The 22,705-nt window shown below is 49.8% G+C and overlaps 1 protein-coding gene across 2 annotated transcripts; it reads right to left on the minus strand.

The window, feature by feature from the left end:
- Positions 1–780: 780 nt before the first annotated feature.
- LOC122370925 (aldehyde oxidase 1-like) lies at positions 781–22,056 on the minus strand. Of its 2 annotated transcripts, XM_043346872.1 has the most exons (25): positions 21,997–22,056; positions 18,485–18,563; positions 16,735–16,976; positions 15,161–15,279; positions 14,541–14,700; positions 13,902–14,100; positions 13,315–13,674; positions 12,988–13,112; positions 12,693–12,818; positions 12,251–12,418; positions 11,963–12,128; positions 11,464–11,579; positions 10,920–11,051; positions 10,170–10,389; positions 7,235–7,427; positions 6,700–6,883; positions 6,263–6,467; positions 5,612–5,729; positions 4,113–4,224; positions 3,685–3,843; positions 3,147–3,412; positions 2,668–2,914; positions 2,377–2,473; positions 1,966–2,073; positions 781–1,397 (listed from the first exon to the last, which is right to left on the minus strand). In XM_043346872.1, exons 2-25 carry the CDS (start codon positions 18,549–18,551, stop codon positions 1,327–1,329), a joined length of 3,960 nt encoding a protein of 1,319 aa, XP_043202807.1. In that variant the 5' UTR covers positions 18,552–18,563; positions 21,997–22,056; the 3' UTR covers positions 781–1,326. The 2 variants fall into 2 exon arrangements, with proteins under 2 accessions (XP_043202807.1, XP_043202808.1); XM_043346873.1 differs by lacking the exons at positions 15,161–15,279; positions 16,735–16,976; positions 18,485–18,563; positions 21,997–22,056 and adding an exon at positions 15,095–15,132.
- Positions 22,057–22,705: the final 649 nt, after the last annotated feature.

A 22,705-nucleotide genomic window follows, 5' to 3' on the forward strand; every position in this document is an offset into this window, starting at 1 on the left:
CGACTCGCTAGCTCAATTTGATCAAGAGTTATTGGCGAAAAACTAATATGGCCTTGATAACGTCATAAATGACGTCACGCAAGGTCAACATTGCAAAAGTGACGCATCTAACCTTGCAAGGAAAGCATCAAATCACGATTATGTGTGCTTGAGATAGTTGGAGATCGTTCCAGGCGCCAGAATAGCAGTTTTCATTTTTCCCAATGACTTATAATGGTGAGGTCACGAAAATGACCTGACCTCATATGACCTTTAGGGAAAAATCCGAGATATACAAGTTGTGAGACTCATAATGGATACTAGATCCTGCAAGTTTCATTTCCCTGTGACATATCCTCTGGTAGTGAGGGCGTTGCGAAGTTGCGATATCTGAAGACCGTGCAGAGGTTCACTTATGACGTCATAGGTCAGTGACCTGACCTGACCCAAAAAATGCGGTTGGTGTCAAAAGATCCGGCTTGAATAAAAAGTCAGGTATGCCAAGTTTCAGCGCTCTATCGCCAGCGTGTTGGGAGCTATCGCGAAAAAAAAAAACCCCTATCGGCATATACATACCCCCTCGGCCGGCGAGGGTTAATGTACTGGACAGCTGTACTTGTCCAATAACTAACCTAAAATCTTCACCTACCGAAAAAACAGGATGCCACCATATACCATAGAACTAAAGGAATGCTTTGTGTCGGCGACCCAAACTTATTTCGGCTATATGGAGGTGAGGTGATCGATCCAGTCTGATCTCGGCACATGTATAGCGACAAGCGACTTTAAAACCACTCCGTCAGCCATGCGTTGTATTCTCCCCGTGCACTTCACACAAACACTCGAGTTTGTATTTTCCTGTTAGAGGGAATGCTGACGCTGCCCAACATCCCTCAATACCAGAGATAGGCCAAAAATATTATCAGGTCCTACTATTGCATTTACACAAATAACGAAGAAGCGTTTACTTCATCGCTCCAGTTACACTTATCCTTACAACGACGGCATTCGGCATGTTTTTTTTTATACCGAGTTACCCGTCAAAGAATTGCGTCTAACACCCCTGTAATCAATCGCAAATGATTGGACTACTTCGGCATAAGCGGAAATCGAGTAGTATAATACCCAGCAAACCGATGTCTAAACTACGTTCAATTATTCAATGGCTGAAAACGCAACCAATGTAAAATCAATGGCTGGTCTCCGGCTAACAGCCACGCTGGATGATCACTGGTGTGGCCTCTTGTCCCAGCCTTTCGGCCCCTGATCGGAGATGACCCGTACGTTCGCCGTGGTCCGGTCCCTCGGCCTGGCGCGGTCCAGGTCTTCCGGGTCCCTCGCGGACGACTAGGAGAGGACCAGCATCTCAGGCTTGGTCTCGCACGCGGTCTCTGTGTACTCCACCGTACTGGGCGCATCTGAAAGATGGCCGCGAACAGATGCTTGGTAAACGTGGCACAATAAACGCGGGTACAAATATAGCGAAAAACACAATAACGGATTTGGGGATTAGACAAGAATACTGTACCTACCGTTGTTTCTTCATTAGACAAACACTATTCGTTAGAATTGTGTTTTTCTATTGCAAAACACACGTGAAACCAGCAGGTGAAATAAAAATATATTGTCCTTTCTTTGCACGTGGCGACTTTCTTTTTATATCATTCCAAAATGATCACCCGGTAGGCACAACATGCTTTTATCAAGAGCCAGACACGAACTTCGCAAATGTGGATCAAGCATCAAATCCTCTCGACAACAAGTGGCAGAAGAATATTCAAATGAGAGAGTCTCATGAGGTCTAACCGGCTTATTCAGAAAACCGCCAATGCGTTCTATTTCTTCGGAACCCGCAGCCCGCTTATCGGTTGGCAAAACCACCTTTATGCCACATCCCCGCTCAAAATCACGGCTGCATGGCTTGGCTCAGTGCCTCGGTCCGGGACTCCAGTATGACTGGGTGGGACGCGGCAGTCTGTTACTCACTGATGGTGACCCAGTCGTTGAGACCGGCGTCGCGGCGCGCCTCGGCCACTGCCTGCTGAATGGCCAGCAGGCACGCGTGGCTCATGCACACCGCCGGCTCGCCAGTCGCTGAGGGCAGGTGAAGGGGCTCAGTTAGAGGGCTCAGCCCAGGGCTACGGTGGGTTCAGTGATAGTTTGTCCACTGTCTAGCCACTGGGATATGTCAGATGGAGGATTTAGCTCGGCACTTGCGACAGATCATTTATAGGGCTCGATGCAACGAGAGCAAGTCGAGCGGCTGAATTTGCAGCCCAAACGGAAAATATAAAACAGAAAACAATAACGTTTGAAAGTATAACGAACGTTTCAACGCAGGTGATTGCTCATCAGTAGTTGTTGAATATGACGCATATAACCTTGGAGTGGCCTTACCTTTGGAATTGAAGATTCCGACGTCGTTCTTGTTGTTCTTCAGCAGCTTTACCCGGAAGTCTCTGGGCATGTCCTTATGAGTCGGCGGATAGTAGTTCTGAAATATGGGTGTTTGGTGTTAAGCTTTACACATAGAAGCACCAAGATATTTCTCGGCAGCAAACAAAACAATGGGCGGCTTCCTCCGTATGATACTGGTAGGTAAATCCACATACATATTTGAATGTCTGTCAGTCCATCTGAGCAGCATGTCGCTCACACGCGGCTGGTCGGTTTACGGTCCGTACTCACCCAGGCGCGGTTGGTCAGTTTGCGTCCCGTCTCCGGGTCGTAGCGGTACTGCTCGGTCAGGAACAGGCCCATGCCCATGGTGAAGGCGCCCTCCACCTGTCCGACGTCGATCCAGGGCGACAGCGACTGGCCGGCGTCCTCGTACACGTCCACGCGGTTGAAGCGGTACTCGCCGGTGAGAACGTCCAGCTCCACCTCGGCGGCCGTCAGGCCCCACACCGAGTACCCCGACTCCAGGGGCGGCTGGCTGCCGTCCGGCGGGGCGAAAAGGGGGAGGGGCGGTTATATTGACGTAGAGGGTCCACAACCGATGTCCACTGTGAAGTTAGAAACATAGCATACCTAACAATTAATTAATCAAGACACAATAAAAATAAGATAAATGTCTGAGGCGGCGAGCCTAATGGGCTCCCTACATAACACATATGCGTGCAACGCAGCCGATCGTGCGTACTGAACCCTACGAGGACTGCACTCACAGTGTGTGCGCCGTGAGGTTGGTGCCCATCATGGACGCCATCTGGACAACCTGCTGCCAGGGCCGCTCAGGCTCGCCCTCTGGCGCCCTGAACGGCTTCAGACGCTCCTTGAGCTGGTCGCAGGCCTGCCGTACGGCCAAGCTGCACATCTCGCTGCCCACGCTGCCGCCCGTGACGAAGCCGTTCGGGTTGACCAGCGTATTGTTGGGCTTCACTGATATGGTGCTAAGAGGGATGCCCAGCTCCTTGGCGCACACCTGTGCCACCTGGGAACCGACAGAGCGACGCTCAGCACAGAGCTCAGCTGGGCTGGCCGCACCCGTTCCAGAGCGCCGGCTACAGACACACACTAACACAGAATGGATACCGTCTAGCTACAAGCACTCGCTGCAACAGTGAAGACAACGTCAAGCACAACATGGGGCACAGTGTGTATTGTGCAAACATTCTCACAACGCAATTTCAGGATACCTACCATCTATTTAGACCGGCTATGGGCAGACACATACCTATATCCACGAGCTAAACCCGGGCTAACCTTGGTGTTGAGACCCTGACCCATCTCCACGCCGCCGTGCGACACTGCCACCGAGCCATCCTTGTCGTAGATGGAGACCAGGGTGACCATCTTGGACATCATGGCCACGTGGTAGTTCATGGGCAGCATGGCCAGCGCACGCTTACGCCAGCGGTTAGACTGCGGCGACAGACACGGCTTCGGTCAGCTCGCAGCGGTAATTTGCACCCAAGCAATATACAAAACGAATCCTTTGTATAGTTAGCTATTTTGAGTTCCTAACTTGCGCTAGTCGCAAGTGCTATGGAGTTGACATCTTGCACATCCCAAGGCCCTAAAACATATCCGATGTACGCGATGTGCGGTAAAAACAAATGCATAACTGCAAAAAAAAAAAACATGGACGGATTGGGTCGTGAACAACATGTACGAAGGCCACGGATACTCACTTTGTTGAAGCTGTCGATGTCAGCCTTTCTCTTCATGATGTCGGCCTTTTCGAACATCTCGCTCACCATGAGTGAGACGACCCTGTTGGCGTCCTCGGACTGCGGGGTTGGCCTTGAAAATAGGTGGACACAAATCACGGTGAGTTAAATTCATCATTATAGGCAGATCACCACAGGCACCACTATGATGCTGGGTCACTTTAACCCTATTCCTGGCGGGCTCCGCCGGGACAAGAAACTGGCGGGGGGGGGGGCCGATTCGGCCCCCCCTGAGATCTCGAGAACGAAGCAAGATAGCGACAAGCGGTAAACGGCATCGGATACGCACGGCCAAGATCTACAATTTTTACAAAGGTTATTTTCAGGTCAGGTCAAAGATGACGTCACAGGGGTCGAAAAAGTCAAAATGGCGGCGCTAGATATGGAGAGAGTTTTTCTCGAATAACTTTCGAATTAGTCAAGATAGGAACAAACTAAAGGGCATCATCGTGATCCTCTCGTCAATCCGCATCGAATGATATATATGTTGACCTCGAAAGGTCAAGGTCAAAGGTTGACCTCAGGTCACGTGACCTTGAGGTCATCATGTATATCATTCGATGCGTCTTGACGAGCTGAACACAATGAGACCATCAACGCGTCTGTATCTTGTTCCTGTACGGAGTTATTGGCCAAAAACCTTTGGTGACCTTTGATGACGTCACATGACCTCACAGCTGCCCAACAGCAAAACAGACCTCAAGGTAGTGAAGGTTGATCGTATATGAAGTCATGTATGGTATATGGGGCCATTCCGACCCGTTTTAGTGGTAAAAACAGGGAGTTGATTTTCCCCCCCATTGACTTATAATGGGGAGGTCGCGAAATTGACCTGACCTTAGGTCACCGATATCAAAATTCCGAGATATACAAATTGCACATACTGGTACCCTAACTAAACCCTGAAGAGAAGAAATTGATCGGTCAAAAACTCTAGCTCTGGCGTGATTGCAAACTTTTCTGAGGTAGGGTCACCAAACCGCCTCTGGTGACCTGACCTGAGGTCAGATCAACTCAAAATTTTCAGACATGTTGCGTAGAAGCCTTTTAGGAAAAGTCAGAAAATTTGAGCTTCCTAGCTCAACGCGTTTGGGAGAAATAACCAAAAAACCTCAGGGGGGCTCCTGAGGCCCCCCCCGCCAGGAATAGGGTTAAGGTCTCATGGTTCACTTGCAATCCACATTCACCCACAATGGCTGACAATCGCGTAAGTGTCGTCAGCCATTGTGAGTTGTGACGACACTTACGCGTAAGTGTAAGTCGGCCTTTTCAAACTCTTTGACTCGGCCTTTTCAAACTTTCAAACTCAAACTCTTTGTTTGAGCTTTTGCCCGTTTTTTCACATGATGGCCATCTCAGCTGTGCTCATGAATCAGTACATTCGTTACATTTTTTCCACAGCTAATGTGGATTCTCTCGTCATTCTGGTGGAAAACCCCAGTGGTCGGAGTTTCACTCACGGTATCTTCGGATTACCGACGGCAAAGTTGGCCTTGCGCACTTCCCAGGGATCCATGCGCAGCTCGTGGGCGATGTGGTTCATCACGGTCTCGATGGCTGCGATCGCCTGGACGCTGCCTGCGGAAACCCAACAACATCGGCGTTAGGCTGGCTTGGGGTGAACCAGACGACAGTGATACTGATTACCCGATGGCTTGCAATTTGTAGACTGCACAGTCACCTGATAGTGATCACCAACGGCAAAATTGGCCTTGCGCACTTCCCAAGGGTCCATGCGCAGAAACCCACCTGATACCTTGCAGTCGGTCTGTGCAGGGCATATTTTAACAAATTTTTACTGAGTCCCAAAGTTGAGCAGAGGGCACGTGCTACGACTAAGGGCACAGGGCAAGGAACAAAGTAGGGCTTTGAGGAGGGCAGAAAGTAGGGCACGGCAGGCTACAGGGCATGGCACAGGACATTTTAGAGGGAAGGCCGGGTACCTACAGGTCAGGGCAGACAGCAGGGCACAGGTCAGGGAACCGGATAGGGCACAGGGCAGGGACGCAGTGGATCAAATCAGAAGGGGTTACGTCCCAAGGCGAGGGGGCTGCGTCCCAAAATGGGACGCAGTAAGTGCCTTAAAATATGCCCTGGGTCTGTGTGGTTACCTGGTGCCCTGCAGGCGGTGTACAGACACTGGTTGGTGGTGACCGTGCCCGGTGTAACCGTCCAGTGCTCAGCGTGGTACAAGTTTTTGACTCGCTGTATCACGTCCATGGCCTCAATGAAGCCGAGCAGGGTGTTGGAGTGGCCCAAGTTCATCACCAGGTGCATCTTCAGCGCCAGCAGCCGACCGCTGTCGTCGTAGCCAGCCTGAGGACACAGCAGGTTATGTCAGGGCGCTCTCTGCCGCTGCCATCTGCGGTACGACTGCCTGGACTGCTGTCAATGTTAATGCGGTGGCACCACACGGCTAACAGCAACAATTTGACAATATCAGACCTGCCTCACTGCGCCAATGTCAAGCAGGTTCCCACCCTTGTCCATCGATTCCCGAGCTGGCTAGGGGACACAGCCTCGCATATCCCGCTACATAGTGGCTCACCTCGTACGAGATGAGGTAGGGCAGACGGGTGGCACACATGTCGATCATATTCTCGATGTCGAGCACGACCCGCACGGGACGGTTCAGCTTGACGGCGGCCACGGCGCACGCGCTGGCTATGGGCAGCGAGTTGGTGATCTTGCCACCGTATCCGCCGCCAATGCGGCGCACCTGACCGTTAATCCTGAAATCGAGTCATACTCAGTCCAGAGATTGGTCCGTGTTCTGTTCTGTGTTCGATGTCCGGTGTTCGATCTCGACAGTGATCCCAAAGTTTCAGGCTAATAAGTCAACAAATCAGCGGCTCCTGGCCTTAGTGTTTTGCGAACTCGAAACGCCATCATACAGGTTAACCTAATTTGGAGACATGATCAATTAACAAAAAATAACCCTAAAGGGCGTGTGAAGTTGAGTGGACATATTCAGCCGACAACTAACACAAGAATCAGGAGCTGGATTAGCTCTCCCTGACGGGTCACAACGGGGACGCTTTGGTCCATTGACGTCGCCTCCACGGCAGTGCCAGGAGACTCACTTGTTGGAGGGAACATTGACGGCGTGTGAGACGGCGTCCACGACATCCTTGATGGTCTGCGTGGCGCTGAAGACGTTCAGCTGACCGTCCTCGTTGGGCACAACGCGCACCGACTGCGGCTCCATGGTGAAGTGGAACTGGGTGCCCACCTCCCACTCCCCGCTGAGCCGGTGGGGAGCCTGCTCCAGCGCCACTGAACGGGCGAAAACGAGACCGGTCACGCACTGACATAGTGGTCACTGACTTACTGGAGACCGCATAGGACACATACTGACAACGTAATAACCGATCACACACTGACTAAGTTGTGACACTCACGTAGTGTGACTCTATCATGCTCCGACATGGTTGAACCAGTGGCGGCGGATTCGATTTTGGCGTGGGGGGGCAAGATCCCAGTCGAGATGATGTCATAGGCAGATCCAGAAAGGCGTTTTCGACGCTGTAGGGGGACATACCCCCCAAAGTGTCCAAAATCCAAAAACTCCTCGGATTTCGATTTCGATTACTGCTGAACAGTATAAAAAAAAAAAAATCCTGATAAAAATGTAATTATTAGGAAACATAAGGTACGTTTTGTCTATTTCGGGCGATGCAGGGGCAGGGGGAGGGGAGTAAATATTTGCTTTAAATGCCCGCTCCCTGGATCCGCCAGTGGACGATGTAACGCATTTCGTATTGCTGTATTAGAAAAAAGCTCCAATGGGAAAAAATTGTGCCATAACCCGATCGCATATCAGATGTTGAAGAACGGTGCCAAACCTTTTGAAGTAGGCGAGCGCTGCTCTTCAATGAGGTAACTCGTTACCATTTCCTCTGTTCATTTTACGTTGGATTTTCGTTTAACTTTCTTTAAAAAGTATTTCTGAGACAGATATCAACTGAAACTAGCTCACAGCGGGAGGAGACCGCTCAAACATTCAGAGACAGTCGGTCGCATCTAAACCTATTGGGACAGCGATCCGCCAGAAACCCTCCCCAAGGCAGTAGTTCGCCAACTAAGCTCACCGAGACGGGCTGTCTCGATGGGTTTATACAGTAAGCCTACAGCAAGGCTTAACTAAGGCCCAAATGCTCGTCAAGCTGGGAACGGAGGGCTGAGGTGAGGGAGCGCGGCGGCGGGCTGGGGTGAAGGAACGGTGGACTGGAACGAGAATCCAGAAGCTCTGGGTGGGGCGTTTCTTAATTAGGGCTTTAGGGTGCGCTGACTGCGGTAAGGTCCAAATTATCACACCAAATTTTGCCATGACATCTACCGGTTCAGGCACTCGAGAATCAGCGGCCAATGATATCTGCAAAGACGAAGCATTTCCAACCCAGCTTCAGCCTGGTGTCAGGGCGCCTCAGGTGGCTTTAATTACAGTTGCACATATCAAACGACCTCAGTGCAGCAAGTCTGTGGCCGAAACCATTCGGAACAGACTTCAAGGAAAAGTGAGACAAGGTTAGTGCTATCGTTAAGTGCCATTATAGACTTGGGCCCCGTTGGCTTGACCCACTGGAAGGTGGTAGTTATCGGACGCTGCGGGGCATACTCATTTTTTCCCAAAATGCCTTAGATTTTGCTTTCGTGTTCATGGGCGGCGGAACGGGGAGGGCACCGGGGCACCGTGCACCCTCCTTTTGATTTTGGCATTTTAACGTTAGCCCTATGGGCGTTGCATGGAAAGAATGGGACCAAAAGTCGGCAGTGCCCCCCCCCCCTTAATTGAAGGTGTTCCGCCGCTACTGTTCGTGTTTGATGCTCTTTATTCTATAGCCAGCCTTACGACAGAGGGGGGCCCACTAATGATTAGTGCCCTAACCCTCAAAAGTTTCCAACATTAATTTTTACTTTTTTAATGGTGAAAACTGAAATAAAGCGGATATTGAACTGTGAACATCCAGTTTTTACACTGGCCCCACACAAGCCTCCGAATGCCCAAAGCAGATCTCTGATGACTGGCCTTTGGGTGTCATACCATACCGTGCATTGGTCAATGTGGTCAATGTGTACGACCTCGGCGTTTACCATTTTATGTGCTGGAAACTGTTGCGCTCGAAAAAATCAGGGGAGTGGCTTATTATGCGCGCTCATCAGTCCTAACTACCCGCAAGCGAATGGCTAGCCCTTGCGTCTCCGCTCGCTTGCGATTTGGCATTTATGTAGGTACAAAATAGCGGCAAACGACCACTGAAGGTATGAGTTGCGTCTCTCGCACACTTAAAATATATTTAAATCGAATCTGAAAAGACAAAAAAATGATATAAAGCGGAAACGGTTAGCATTTACACATATTCAAAAGGCACCGTTGGACAAACTGTAGGAGCGCAAAGCTGCAATATGGTTATGAAAATTACCACATGCAATAGAAAATATGCAATAGGCTATGAAAATTTTCCTCATGTTTAGGGCACAAATTATGGAGGGGCAAGAATATACGTTTACCCCTCCTCCAAAAGTTTCTTAGGGGACGGTGCCTCCTCTGCCACCCCGTATCCGTCGCCCCTGTAAGCGGTCACTGAAGGCCTGGGCTGCCGCTGCGTCACGTTGACGCTTATAATGCCTCCAAAACTAGGTTGAAGAGAGGAAACTTCAGTTGAACGCGAACGTTTGCCATTTAAGAAAGGCAACGTATGATAAAGTATATGGGCATCTGGTTACATCTTCAGATGATCGAACAGAATAATCAGCTATGTGGTTTCTTGTCTAAACTTTGTCACAAATTATGGGGGGGCAAAAAGATACTTTTGCCCCCCCACGAGTTTGCCAGGGGGGGCAGCTGCCCCCCCTGCCCCCCCGAATCCGCCGCCCCTGGGTTGAACCTGCTATACACTGACAGAGCGAAGGGGAGAGGACCAGTCAACAACGAAATGGGGACGCGTGGCACCGATAAGACGCCGTGATGGTCATTCGCCATGGCCAGGAAACAGCTGTGGCCGGTGTATTACATACCATCGGCATCTCCTATTTTCAGGTTGGCTGGACACAGTTTGGTCTGCTGGCGTCCCTCTGGCTGATTGATCAGCGCCTCTTTGATGGTGAGCACGGGACGCTCCTGCTGCGAGTAGTGCACCTTGACCAGGGCGGCGGCACGTCGGGCCACCTCCCGGTTGTCGGCCACCACCAGACCGATCGGCTGGCCGCAGAACCTTACCCGGCCGTCGGCAAACAGCTGCACAGATCAGGGGTGGCACAGGTCACCGAAGGGGCAACACAGGTCACCAAAGGGGCAACACAGGTCACCGGTCGTCACAGGGGACAACACAAGTCACCGGTCATCACCGAGTAACAAGGATTCTGCCAATCGAAACAAATCGTAAGCAGGGTTGAATCCACCTTCGAGGAAGATCACAGTTTAGCCCCACGTTGGGCGCCACCCGATGCTAAGCTGTTTCCCCTCTCCTTCAGACCAGCCCCGAGACTTGCAGACAGAGTTTGAGGTGTAACATCAGGGCTAACTTCGTGTTGGCCGCAAAAGACAAGATACCTATCTAAAATCAAACCAATCAGTGTAGGTATATAAGAAATAATGCTCATGCAGTGGGGCTCGACGCTGTGCATTTACTGCCCAACTTCTAAAATAAAAGAAGATCCCTGCAACTTCAGATCGTATTTTGAAGGCTTGTCATATGTCCACAGTCCACACATCGACAGCTTATACGGAGCAACGAGCCAGGTAATGGAGGTTTTGCGAAGCCATACCTGATCGGTGGGCACCATCTTGCCATCCAGACCGAGGGCCCCGAAAAAGGTCACGAATTGTCCCATAAGGACATTATCGTTTGAGCCCATCACGTCTTTGGCCGTGACAAAGTCCTGGACGCCTGGCATCGCCTGTGGATAGGAAACAGTGTCAGAAAATGACACATGCTCTTAATGTGGAGCTACTCATGCCAAAGAAATAACAACAGCCCGGGCAACATGCCATAATTACTCGGTTGGACGGGATGAAAATGGATCGCACATGGAGCCCACGCTCGACAGTCAGGTATTCTTATGTGCGCATACCGTTCTAGCGCTCCACTAAACCAAGATATCTAAGGAAGGAATGATGCTATTCATAAAACAGTCTTGTGGTCAGGATTGAGGCGGACTTTCATGTTGAAAAAATCTAATGAGTGCTCACAAAAACGTACTAAGACTTCCTGGGAATAAGTAAAGTGGATAGGTACGTGAATCACCGTCCATAGCATACGCCCAACTGTAAGGCAGCATCACCAAATACAGAGTTTCAAACACGGCTTACTAGTGCCTGCGAGGCGTCAATGCTGCTGATGACGGCATTTCCGACTGTGGCAAGAACGTAGTAGCCGTGCAGCTCTCCCGGCGCCTCATGCTGGTCATCCAGGTACTCCGCTTCGCCTGCCAGCACCATCAGTCGTAATGTATTTCGCCGAAATGCACTGGATTTGTAATTCTAACAGATTGGTTAGGTGCTTACTTATTTCGAGACCGCTGAAAGTTATTGGGCATTATTAATTGCGCGGTCATCTCATTTTCCGTATCTATCTGGCATGTCGCCCTGAGTACCTTAATCTTTCCTGTATTTGCAGGTACGGTGTATTGTGCTTCTTTCTCAGTGAGGTGAGGTTTACCATCTCGGGGATAGTATGGCCGCGGTTTAGTGGTTGGGAGTCATGTGTCAGCGCATGTGAGTGTGCGGGAGCGTAGATGTATTTGTTTCGATGGGATATGTGTCACCGTCCTGTCTCCGAAAGCCTCAGGTTCTGACCCCAAACACTGACCTGAGGTCTGGATCTCAGCCTCCAGTTTCGGTATGGCTTGGTTGACGGGCCAGAGGGTCTTGTCCGTCTCGAACTCCTGCGTCCCCTTCATGAGGTCGCGGGTGAGGTCCTGGCCAGCCGACCTCAGGTGAGCCGGCACCTTGTCACCGAGCGTGTGGACCATCACCTGCAAAACAAGCATCGTGGTAACGTTTTTAAAAACGCTCCCTTCCTCAACGATCCTCCGATCTCTCTACTCATCTCCTTTCTGGTCTTTTCCTTTTCTTTATTTTCTTCTCCTCTCCTTACCTTGAAGAGCAGGTGGGAGGCCAGTCGGGCGCGGTAGCTGACGTCGGCCAGCTCGGGGTCCGGCTCGGGTCGCACCTCCCCCCGCAGTGTCTCCAGTGCGCCGCTCACGGTGGACGCCTCGCTCAGACAGCGGCCCGTCAGGAACCGCTCCGTGTTCTCGGCGTGAACCTGCCCGCACAGGAGTAGTCACTGATCTATATACGAGTCACGCGTCCACAGGTCACCATGGTTACTGGCGAACAGGTCACTGATGGCCATGCTACTGATGAACAGGCTACTCATCTAGGGGTTACTGATGCAAAGAACACTGGTCCATAGACAATTATGGAAAACGTATGATTTGTGCACACTACACGCTATACGAGTCACGTATGCGAAGGTCGGTGATAAGGTATCACAACGGAATGACGACCGTCCGCCTTCTCCGCCTGTAGCTACTCACGAACTGTCCGCTGATGCCGCCGAACAGCAGGGTGGGACGCTCGGTAACCTTCCCCGTGGCGGAGTCGTACGGCACGACGAACGCTGCGTTCACGTAGGCGTGCGCACTGATGGCCCGCGGAGTGATCTGAAGGAGACGGAACACGCTGCCGCTGTCTTAAACCGCCAACGTATGAACATATCACCGACGTATGTAGCTGTGTTTTGACCCTTGATATTTTTTATCGCAATGCATTAGGAATCATCATGTAAATACACTCCGGTACATTCCAAACAACATACGGCCACACACGAACCTTATACGATTTGAAAATGTACTTGTCGTCCAGGGCGGGCAGCTTCATCGAGATGATGATCTTGTTCGCCATGCTGATTTCGTACAGTTTCTCCACGGAAATTTCCTCCATCTTCCTTCCCTCGGCTGACAGAATATGCAAATAGTCAGTCAGAAGAGCACACATTGTGCAATGACGTAATAAAATTATATTACACATGTCCACAATGCAGCAATAAACACCATTCCATTGCTGGTGATTTCATTCAGACATTATGGTGACTGTTGAGCGTTCACATTGTGTTATGCAGACGCACACCGCAGTAAATGTTCGAAATACGGCACTAACCTATCTTCAGGGTGGCTCTGGCAGCGGTCAGCAGCAGGAAGACATCGGACGGGAACGACCGGTGCTTGTACTTGATCATCAGGTTGCCGGCCCAGGTGGCGGCGTTCCTGACGGGCGTGTTGGCCACCAGGCGGAGGTGGCGCGCCATCTCGGCGCAGTGGCGGTAGCCGGCCGAGCCGGAGAGCTTCTCCAGCTCGGTGATGAGCTGCGAGAGCGTGACGGCGGCGCCGAACACTGCGCCCGAGGAGTTCCAGCGGCCCGAGCGCGCCGCCGGCTCCGGGCCGGTCACCTCGCGCAGCTCAGGGATCTTCAGCAGCGAGACGTACCCGTCGGCCGGGGCCTCGTACTTGTCCAGCACGCCTGTCGCAGCGACCGGGCAACGTGAGCTCGACGTGATGCGTTACGGGGCTCGTGGCTAACTGTTACTTCACACTTTGTCTTAAGAGCACATAGAAATAGTGATATCACTGTTTCACTCTTCTTCATACATGTGTTTCTTGCCTATAGCAGCCTGAAGTAAAGTAAAAAAGGACGTTCGTATCTGGTTGGGAGGCTCACCTTCCCACCCTGGCAATGGCGACACTTACCCGTGGACGTGTTGCCGGCCACCAGGCGGATGGTCTTGCCGCCCACCGAGAGGCCGCTGAGGTCGGCCAGAGCCTGCGGCAGCGAGCTCGGCACGCGCCACGTGCTGCCAGCAGGGGTGAGCGCCGTGCGGGCACGCGGACAGCCGGCGCACGTGCCCTTGCAGTTGGCACCGGAGCTGCCGTGACAGCCAGCCGCCTCCTGAGAGCGCAAGGCAAACAATGGGTTACCTTTACCGACCTACACGGAAACGACAGAGCACTGGAGCACCTGTCTCCGGGGTCGTCCGTGTGTGGATCATAAAGATCGAAACACGGGTTTGTTGCGTAGCTATGATGTGTTTATGATAATGCGTTTGAAGTGTAGTTATTTGATGTGATATTCAGGTAAAAACAAATAAGAGGGATACGTAAAAGGGTTGAGTTTCGCAAGTTTGGTTTGAGCATGGGCTAACGCATTTCCACTAAATTCTTTATTGATGATTATTGGTAAACATTCATCTAGACAGATGATAAAGATGATGCGTTACTTTTACATCAGACGTACAAAAGGTATTAAGAAAAATATATAGGAAAGTTAATCTGATATCTCATCGCATAAATTATCATAAGACACAAATAGGGAAAATAGTTGTGAGGCACCTCGATATCCCTGACGAGTTTCTTGGTGCTGTCGTCTGTTTCGCCGGTGAACGTTTTGAAGGCGTCCAGAATGGGCCGGTAGCCGGTGCAGCGGCACAGGTTGCCGTCCATCGCCTGCTCCACCTGCTCCGGGGTCGGCTGACCCTTGGACTGGAGCAGGCTGCGGCAACGTTGTGGCACTGTCAGCCCGCAACAAGCTGTGTGTACCCTTCTGGACAATCCCTCCGCAACCGTCTCAGAACACGGCCTTACGATGCTGTGCACTATGCACTACAAGCGCAGTAATCTAAGAAGCTCGGACAATGTTTTCGATACAAGTTTTTTTCTTCATCAAATAGAACGTTAACATATGTTTTTACTTTGCTCACGATCACATTTACTTGGCTTACTTGTTTTGCTTACGTTTCAATCATTCGTGAGAATTAACGACAGTTACATAAAGTACCATGAAGTACCATAAAGTACCAGCGGTAAGGTACTAGCGGGTCGTTTCCAAAGTTGCGGCGTGCAAGTCATTGACGAACTCCATAACTGCCCTGGGTTTAGTCCGTTACCTGTACATGGACATGACCATTCCCGGGCTGCAGTAGCCGCAATGAGTGTAGTGACCCGCTGTTTACCTGTACATAGACATGACCATTCCTGGGCTGCAGTAGCCGCACTGTGTTCCGTTCATATGCGCCAACCGCGCCTGCACCGGGTGGTAGCCGTCCTTTCTGTTTCCGATTCCTTCCACAGTCTGAAACGTTTGAGCCAAAATATTATACGGTCCTTTCAGAGTAGTTCGTAGGACGAACAGCATTATTATAGTTAATCTGCTGAAATTGGCTTCCTTCGCGTTGACATGCTCATGGTACTGCGGACTACTGATATTTGCGATATGTGATGGCGATCAAGCATCAACGATAGTAGCATTTAAATCGTTACCAGTAGATTTACTGTGCAGCGTATTTCGGCTACTACGCTAATTTAATGTCAACAATTAGGGGAAGCCGGGGGAAGCCCGGCATAGTAAGCTCTTTTTGATTTTTATTACATAGGTACCATACGTGCTGTATAAAATGTTGATATCCTGTTAGCTAGCTAAGTTCATTGGCCGTGTTTTCCCAAAAATTCGGTTTCGTGGAATAAGTATAAGGTTGAGAAAATCGAGTTTTAAAAAAGCGTTGATTTTTCTGGGGTAAGCCCGGCATAGGGGTAACGCCGGCCACCTCCCCAGCGCTTTAAAACGAGTTGATGAAACCATTATGTGTCTTCCAAATATTAACGGAAAGTGAAATATTAAGGTACTGATAAGCTCTGGACATCTTAGCGTTTATGTCACTACTGGTATTTTAGCTAGCGTCTACCACATATACAGTACAGGTCGATGAAAATCGTGATGCAAAATTGACAAAAAATGTGTATTTCAAAATTCCTTAAAATTTATTTTTCTTTTTACCTAAATGCATCATATTGCATATCATTCGACTCGGCTGATGAAGAAGAACACAACGACACCATTTTTGAAGCTCTAGCTTCATTGTCTGTCGCGTTATCTGCAAAAACGTAGTTTTGACCCTAGTTGACCTTAAGTGACATTACTGGCTTTGTCTATGATAACATGTTTATTTTCTAAATTTATCTTTGATCTAGGTGTAAACCAAACCTGCTCAGTACCTATCATCTCATGGACAACAGTGGTTTAGTGGCATTGCTCTCGGTTGGGGGTAAGCTTGGCCACTCGCCCGGGGTTACCCCAATGTGCTAATTTTTATTTTAGAACAGCGATATTCGAAAAAATGTCATACTTAAGCCAGCCTGCCTCGTCACCCCTCACTACAAACACTTAGACGGTCCTTACATAACATTCGTATAAATATTAGTACTGTATGGTATAACATTAGCAGTGCAACATATCTCACTTTTTAGCTAAAAACCCTTAAAATATCATTTTTGCGCTATAACTTTAACAATATGCAATTTTTGTCGGCCTTAACTTTTTTGCTGGCGTTACCTTAGCTGCCACGCTGAAAGGACAAACAGTTGAGCATTTTATTGTGAATAATTTAGCCGGAAACGGGGTGGCCGGGCTTCCCCCGCGCCCGGGCTTCCCCCGGCTTCCCCTAAACTATAAGGATGAAGTAACAAATCCACCTGCCGCGATGGAGTGTGTGCAGTGTGCCTGTGTGTTGGTGCGCGCGCAGTGGGTCACCTGGATGCTCCAGTTGCCGCAGGCCTGCAGCGGCACCATGCACGAGTTGACGGCGCGGCTCTCCGGCTTGCCGGTGGCCGGATTCACAGAGGTCACGTTGACCACGCAGGCGCCGCACATGCCCTCGCGACACATGGTCTTTGTGCCGGGCAGCTGCTGGTGCCGCCGCAGGTACTCGGCCAGCGTCGTGGTCGACGTGACGTCATCACCGCTGACGTCATCACCAGCCGCACGCTTCAGCACTGAGCCACGAGAGAGAATAGTTGCGTTAAAATTCTTATCATAAATTTAAGTAAAGAATTATTGTCCTGGGACATTCGTTGGAAAACAGTTGTTTATTTGCCTTCTATCTGGAAAATTATATTAACTGAATTTAAACTTACGATAGGTTCCATTACTATCAGTAGCAAGTCCTATTTTATTTTAACTCACAGTCCGTACCGTACTTCACAAACACATGCCCTTACACTGAGATTAGGTACCTATACTTCAAATATTTTCTACCTAGGGGAGAGTGGGGAAAGATGCCCAGGGTTTTGCTATGTCATATATTATTCGAAAATGACGATCGGAAAGCAAAAACTTGGAGTTTCAACGGAAGCCGACATCATTTTTCTCCAAAAATATCACACTTTCGTGCCTGAAATATGATAACTTTTTTTGCTATTAAGCATTTTCCTGAAGAAGTGAAAGGGGGCATCTTACCCCACAGGGTGGGAAAGACGCCCCCTGGCGTTGGGGAAGATGCCCCCTGCGCTATAAGTGACATAAATGGGCACGTGAATCGCTTGAATGAATCAGTAGTCCCTTCGAGCCTGCAGTGGACACCAAACGTCATCGTAAGGGCCCTCAAAAGTAGTCGTATGGGGCTTCAGAGGTCATCGTTAGGGCCATCATAGTCCAGCGCGGCCAAACAAGCCTCCGAAGTGGCGTTCGGAGACCACTGTGGGGCCCTTAAAGGTCTTCATGATGCTTGAGGGCCCTCGAGCCCATCGTGGGGACCTCAAATGCCAGCGCGGCGCGTGGAGCCAACGTGGGAGCCCTCAAAGGATGTCGTGAGGGGCCCTGGAGCCAATAATGGGGCCCACAGAGGCCGTCGTGAGGGCTCTCAGAGTCAGATGCCGCCCAAAAAGTTGCTGTGTGGGTCGAGAGACCGGCATGGGGAGCACCCGACCGTACTGGACTCTCAATAGTCCCAGATCGGCTTTTGTCTCTCATCACAAGTATATAATAAATGATTTGACGGGCTGCTTGAAGGACAGCCTACGGATTTAGGGGGCGTCTTTCCCCATCAAGACAGGGGGCATCTTACCCCAAGGTACCGAAGTAACATTAAATCAGTACAATTTGTTAGCCATAAAACTACACCCTGAAACAAACTGTTTGGGACACAGTACACGCATGTTAATGTATCACGACTATAGCAAGGGACGCAAAAATTATCTACCTTCTTTGATATTTACAATGTTTTGACACCAAAATATTTTTTGAAAGCAGCAAATAAAAAACATGCAATCACCAGCCAGCCGTTGCCCAACTGAGCTTCGCAAATTTTTGTGCAGTTAACAAGGGAGGCTTCCGCTTTACGCTAAGAACATTTATTTCCAGGTTCGCTTCTTTGTTTCGCCGCTAGAGGGGGTGGGGCGTCTTTCCCACCCTGGGCATCTTACCCCACTCTCCCCTACTAGTCATACCCGCTGACGTTGATAGTGTATTGTAGGAATGACAATAACCGTAGGTAGGTACCTACCTTTGTGTGGCTGGCTGTTGATGGAGAAGGAGACAGCGGCGTCATTCGCCGCGTTAGTTGGCGCCATTTTACAGCCGACCTGCAGAAGAGACGCAGCCTCAGTCAGCGTGCTCTGAGTGGGTCTTAACCTGCTACAGTGCGCCGTTAAAGTGACTGCGCAGCACCTGCACTTTGCTTTAGTCTTACTTTAGGTACTCATGTGTAATTTATTTGCACTTTATCTTGAAAATGTGAGATGAAATATCCTTTGATGAATCAATGATGGGGTGAAACGATAGGTGATATAAACGTTGCATGAATGAAGTGGCATCACCCGTGATGATTGCATGCAGGGTCCGCACTCTTGAAAGTCTCCACCAAGCCGGAGGGAGGAGGGGTTAAACACTCTCCCTTATTTGAATTATGATCATCAGACCACTTTTTGACGACCGCTGACATCAGAGGTAGGTACGGAAGCTCGTGCTACCATCGATGTAAAAATATTTGGTGAGCCTTAGCAGTTGCACGTGCGTGCTGCATCTCAAAATGGCCGACGACCATGGGTCGTTGAATGAACACCGAGTCAATACTTCTCATGTGTTGAATAGGGATCCAGTTGATCCTCGCAGGCACTGGCCTTTCGGCATCATTTCACCGGTAAAACAGGAACGGTGAATACAATCCCTATTGCTTCGGGCCCCTAAAGATACAGTACCTACAGTTCAGCAAAAAAAGAGGAAGTTGCTTTTTACAACACGAAGCCGTCGGTAGGTACCCGTCTGAGTTCAAGTCAATGAGATAAGTATTCATTTTTGTTGTTGTTTTTAGCTGTTTTTTTCGAATAAGTACATCGTCGAAGAGTTGAATTGCCTACATATAAGTACCAACATGAGTTCGTACGGTCAAGACGTTAAAAAAAAAATGGTGATGAAAGGTCACGGATGGTTTCAGAAATTCAGGTGACTTCAAATGACCGTTGGTGGGTTTGAAACTCGGTGAGTTATAAATAATATTTGGTCATTTTTTTCCAAACAATCTCACCATTCATCCCACAATTATAGGTAAGTTTGTATATATTTTAATATAATGCCCTATTTTTGGGACACATATCAAAGTTGTCCTTGTGTGGGTGCTCAGTGGCTTATCTCCATGAACGTAAAACACTATCCTATATCAGTGATTTTTTGGAGAGCGGCATTTCATAACGCTACCCAATCGCCATCCACTACCTGTCGTGTCGATAGGACACTGCAGAGAGGCCGGCGTCGTCTCGTCTTGACACTTGAACCAGAGTTCACTGAGTTGTGATAAGTCGTACCAAATGTGTGGCGTGCAGATTGCAGTAGTGTACATATAATACAATAATACATTAATGCCTACGTATGTACTGAACCAGTCTATAGCCGGCTCCTGTATGTGCATTTTTTTGCATCTCCCCTGTGATAACCGTCATCATCTACGAAATAAAGCTTACCTATACAATAAAGCTTACCTATGTAAATAAAGGTTGCATGAAAAAAGTATTGGTTATGAAAAAGGCTCTTGCCTGGCGAGGGTTGACATGCTTCCGAAAGCTGTTGGTGACGTTGAATAGCGTCACAGACTCTTACTACTAAAAACATCGGAAGTGTTCGTCACTCACTGCAGGTCAAATTCACTATAGAGTCGGGAAAGCCACCACCGGACTCATAAAGACCTGATAAACCGGATGTACGCATCATGACCTCTACCGAACAACTCGGTGACTTGAGTAGCTTTGACCTGACCTTGACCTGACGTCAACAGTCAGCACCCTAAATTGATTTTATCCAAGCCAAGTATATCATTCGACGCGCCTGACCATGGCGAAAATGATGGTGTCAAAATCGCAAATCTGGGACCACTGTTGGCGAAGTTATTCACCAACAAACTGAACCCCTACCTCGGAGCACTTGACCTGACCTTAGAGATAACCGGTTGACCTGAGACCTTAAAATCGGGTACTAGTCGCTGCGTCTCGGTAAAGGCGCACGTTCTCGCTTTTGTAGCGGAGCTCTAGCTCAACTAGGAGCAAAACGGCAAGGGGAATGGTTCCACCCCGCGCCACACACACACACCCTCCCCGCCCTCCCCTGTCCCTTGGTCAGGGCGCATGTAGAAAACCGATAGAACCGGCGAAAACCGATAGAATGAGTAATAGTACATGCTTTTGAGATGGTTGACGATAGTCATATATGTAAATGTGTTATCTTTGACACTAGTTGTTAATAGACGTTGACATTAGGGGAGAGTGGGGTAAGATGCCCAGGGTGGGAAAGACGCCCCACCCCCTCTAGCGGCGAAACAAAGAATCGAACCTGGAAATTAATGTTCTTAGCGTTAAGCGGAAGCCTGCCTTGTTAACGGCACAAAAATTTGCGAGGCTCAGTTGGGCAACGGCTGGCTGGTGATTGCATGTTTTTTATTTGCTGCTTTCAAAAAATATTTTGGTGTTAAAACATTCTAAATATCAAAGAAGGTAGATAATTTTTGCGTCCCTTGCTATAGTCGTGATAAATTAACATGCGTGTACTGTGTCCCAAACAGTTTGTTTCAGGGTGTAGTTTTATGGCTAACAAATTGTACTGATTTAATGTTACCTCGGTACCTTGGGGTAAGATGCCCCCTGTCCTGATGGGGAAAGACGCCCCCTTAAATCCGTAGGCTGTCCTTCAAGCAGCCCGTCAAATCATTTATTACATACCTGTGATGAGAGACAAAAGCCGATCTGGGACTTTTGAGAGTCCAGTACGGTCGGGTGCTCCCCATGCCGGTCTCTCGGCCCACACAGCGACTTTTTGGGCGGCATCTGACTCTGAGAGCCCTTACGACGGCCTCTGTGGGCCACATTATTGGCTCCAGGGCCCCTCACGACATCCTTTGAGGGCTCCCACGTTGGCTCCACGGGCCGCGCTGGCATCTGAGGTCCCCACGATGGGCTCGAGGGCCCTCAAGCATCATGAAGACCTATAAGGGCCCCACAGTGGTCTCCGAACGCCACCACGGAGGCTTGTTTGGCCGCGCTGGACTATGATGGCCCTAACGATGACCTCTGAAGCCCCTTACGACTACTTTTGAGGGCCCTTACGATGACGTTTGGTGTCTACTGCAGGCCCGAAGGGACTACTGATTCGTTCAGGCGATTCACGTGCCCATTTATGTCACTTATAGTGCAGGGGGCATCTTACCCAACGCCAGGGGGCGTCTTTCCCACCCTGTGGGGTAAGATGCCCCCTTTCACTTCTTCAGGAAAATGCTTAATAGCAAAAAAGTTATCATATTTCAAGCACGAAAGTGTGATATTTTTGGAGAAAAATGATGTCGGCTTCCGTTGAAACTCCAAGTTTTTGCTTTCCGATCGTCATTTTCGAATAATATATGACATAGTAAAACCCTGGGCATCTTTCCCCACTCTCCCCTACGTTGACAGACGTTGACACTAGTACATAATAGCTCCAATGTATGGAATGCTCCCAGTTGGAGTCAATCAGAAGCCGCCCTCTGGCGCCCCTCACCTGGCTCGTCGGCCTGCGCTGGTGCCGGTCGTCGGTTGGGGGTCGGACTCACACTGCCGCCGCTCCCAGCCCATACGATGGATCCGCGCCGGCGCCACCGACGAGTCAGGGGCGCGCCCAGCTGGGTGGGCTGGGCCCCAAATAGATATCCACACACTGTGTGGCCCTCCCTCTGCTGAACTACCTCTATTGCCGGTTAAGAATCTATTAGTGTACCATTCCCCGTATAGCTATTGATCTTGTTTCCCAAAATCGGAAAACGCCAGACTGGCTCCACCCCTGGCTCCGCCACTGGCTCCGAAGCATTATCGCCCATGAATGTCTACGCTCACGTGTCGTCTCAAAGGACTCCTGAGTGCCCTGAGTACCAGCTTGGTGAATTCCGCCGAGTCACGGGGAGTGGGCAAATTAGCACCCAGCACTGCATGAGGAGGAGAGGCCGAGGGTCGAAGCGTAGAAGAGTAACAGCAAGGGGCAGCTATAGTAGCAACGTACGGAAGACGATGGACAGTAGAAGTCACCAAATGCATAGTCATCAGATAACAGGGACCTTTGGTCCATCTACATGGGTCCTGACATGTTAGGTGGTACCTATCGATGTCAGTGAACTTAAGGCGAGGCTGCTTCAAGGTCCGCTGTCGAGCTTATTTCGATAGAATGAGCATCGTTTTGTGCCATGAAATGTTTATAGACTACATTTGCCGAGAAA

This window comes from Amphibalanus amphitrite, unplaced genomic scaffold, assembly GCF_019059575.1.
Source record: "Amphibalanus amphitrite isolate SeventyFive unplaced genomic scaffold, NRLGWU_Aamphi_draft 001185F_arrow, whole genome shotgun sequence".
In the NCBI taxonomy this organism is placed as follows: Eukaryota; Metazoa; Arthropoda; class Thecostraca; order Balanomorpha; family Balanidae; genus Amphibalanus; species Amphibalanus amphitrite.

Excerpts from the sequence above, each read along its gene's own strand:
- LOC122370925 (XM_043346872.1), bottom strand. The coding sequence starts at position 18,551 with ATGGCGCCAACTAACGCGGCGAATGACGCCGCTGTCTCCTTCTCCATC. Across the intron at positions 12,819-12,987 it reads ACATTTTCAAATCGTATAAG|ATCACTCCGCGGGCCATCAG; the intron begins GTTCGTGTGTGG and ends CGTCTCCTTCAG. Across the intron at positions 11,580-11,962 it reads GGCTGAGATCCAGACCTCAG|GCGAAGCGGAGTACCTGGAT; the intron begins GTCAGTGTTTGG and ends TGGTGCTGGCAG.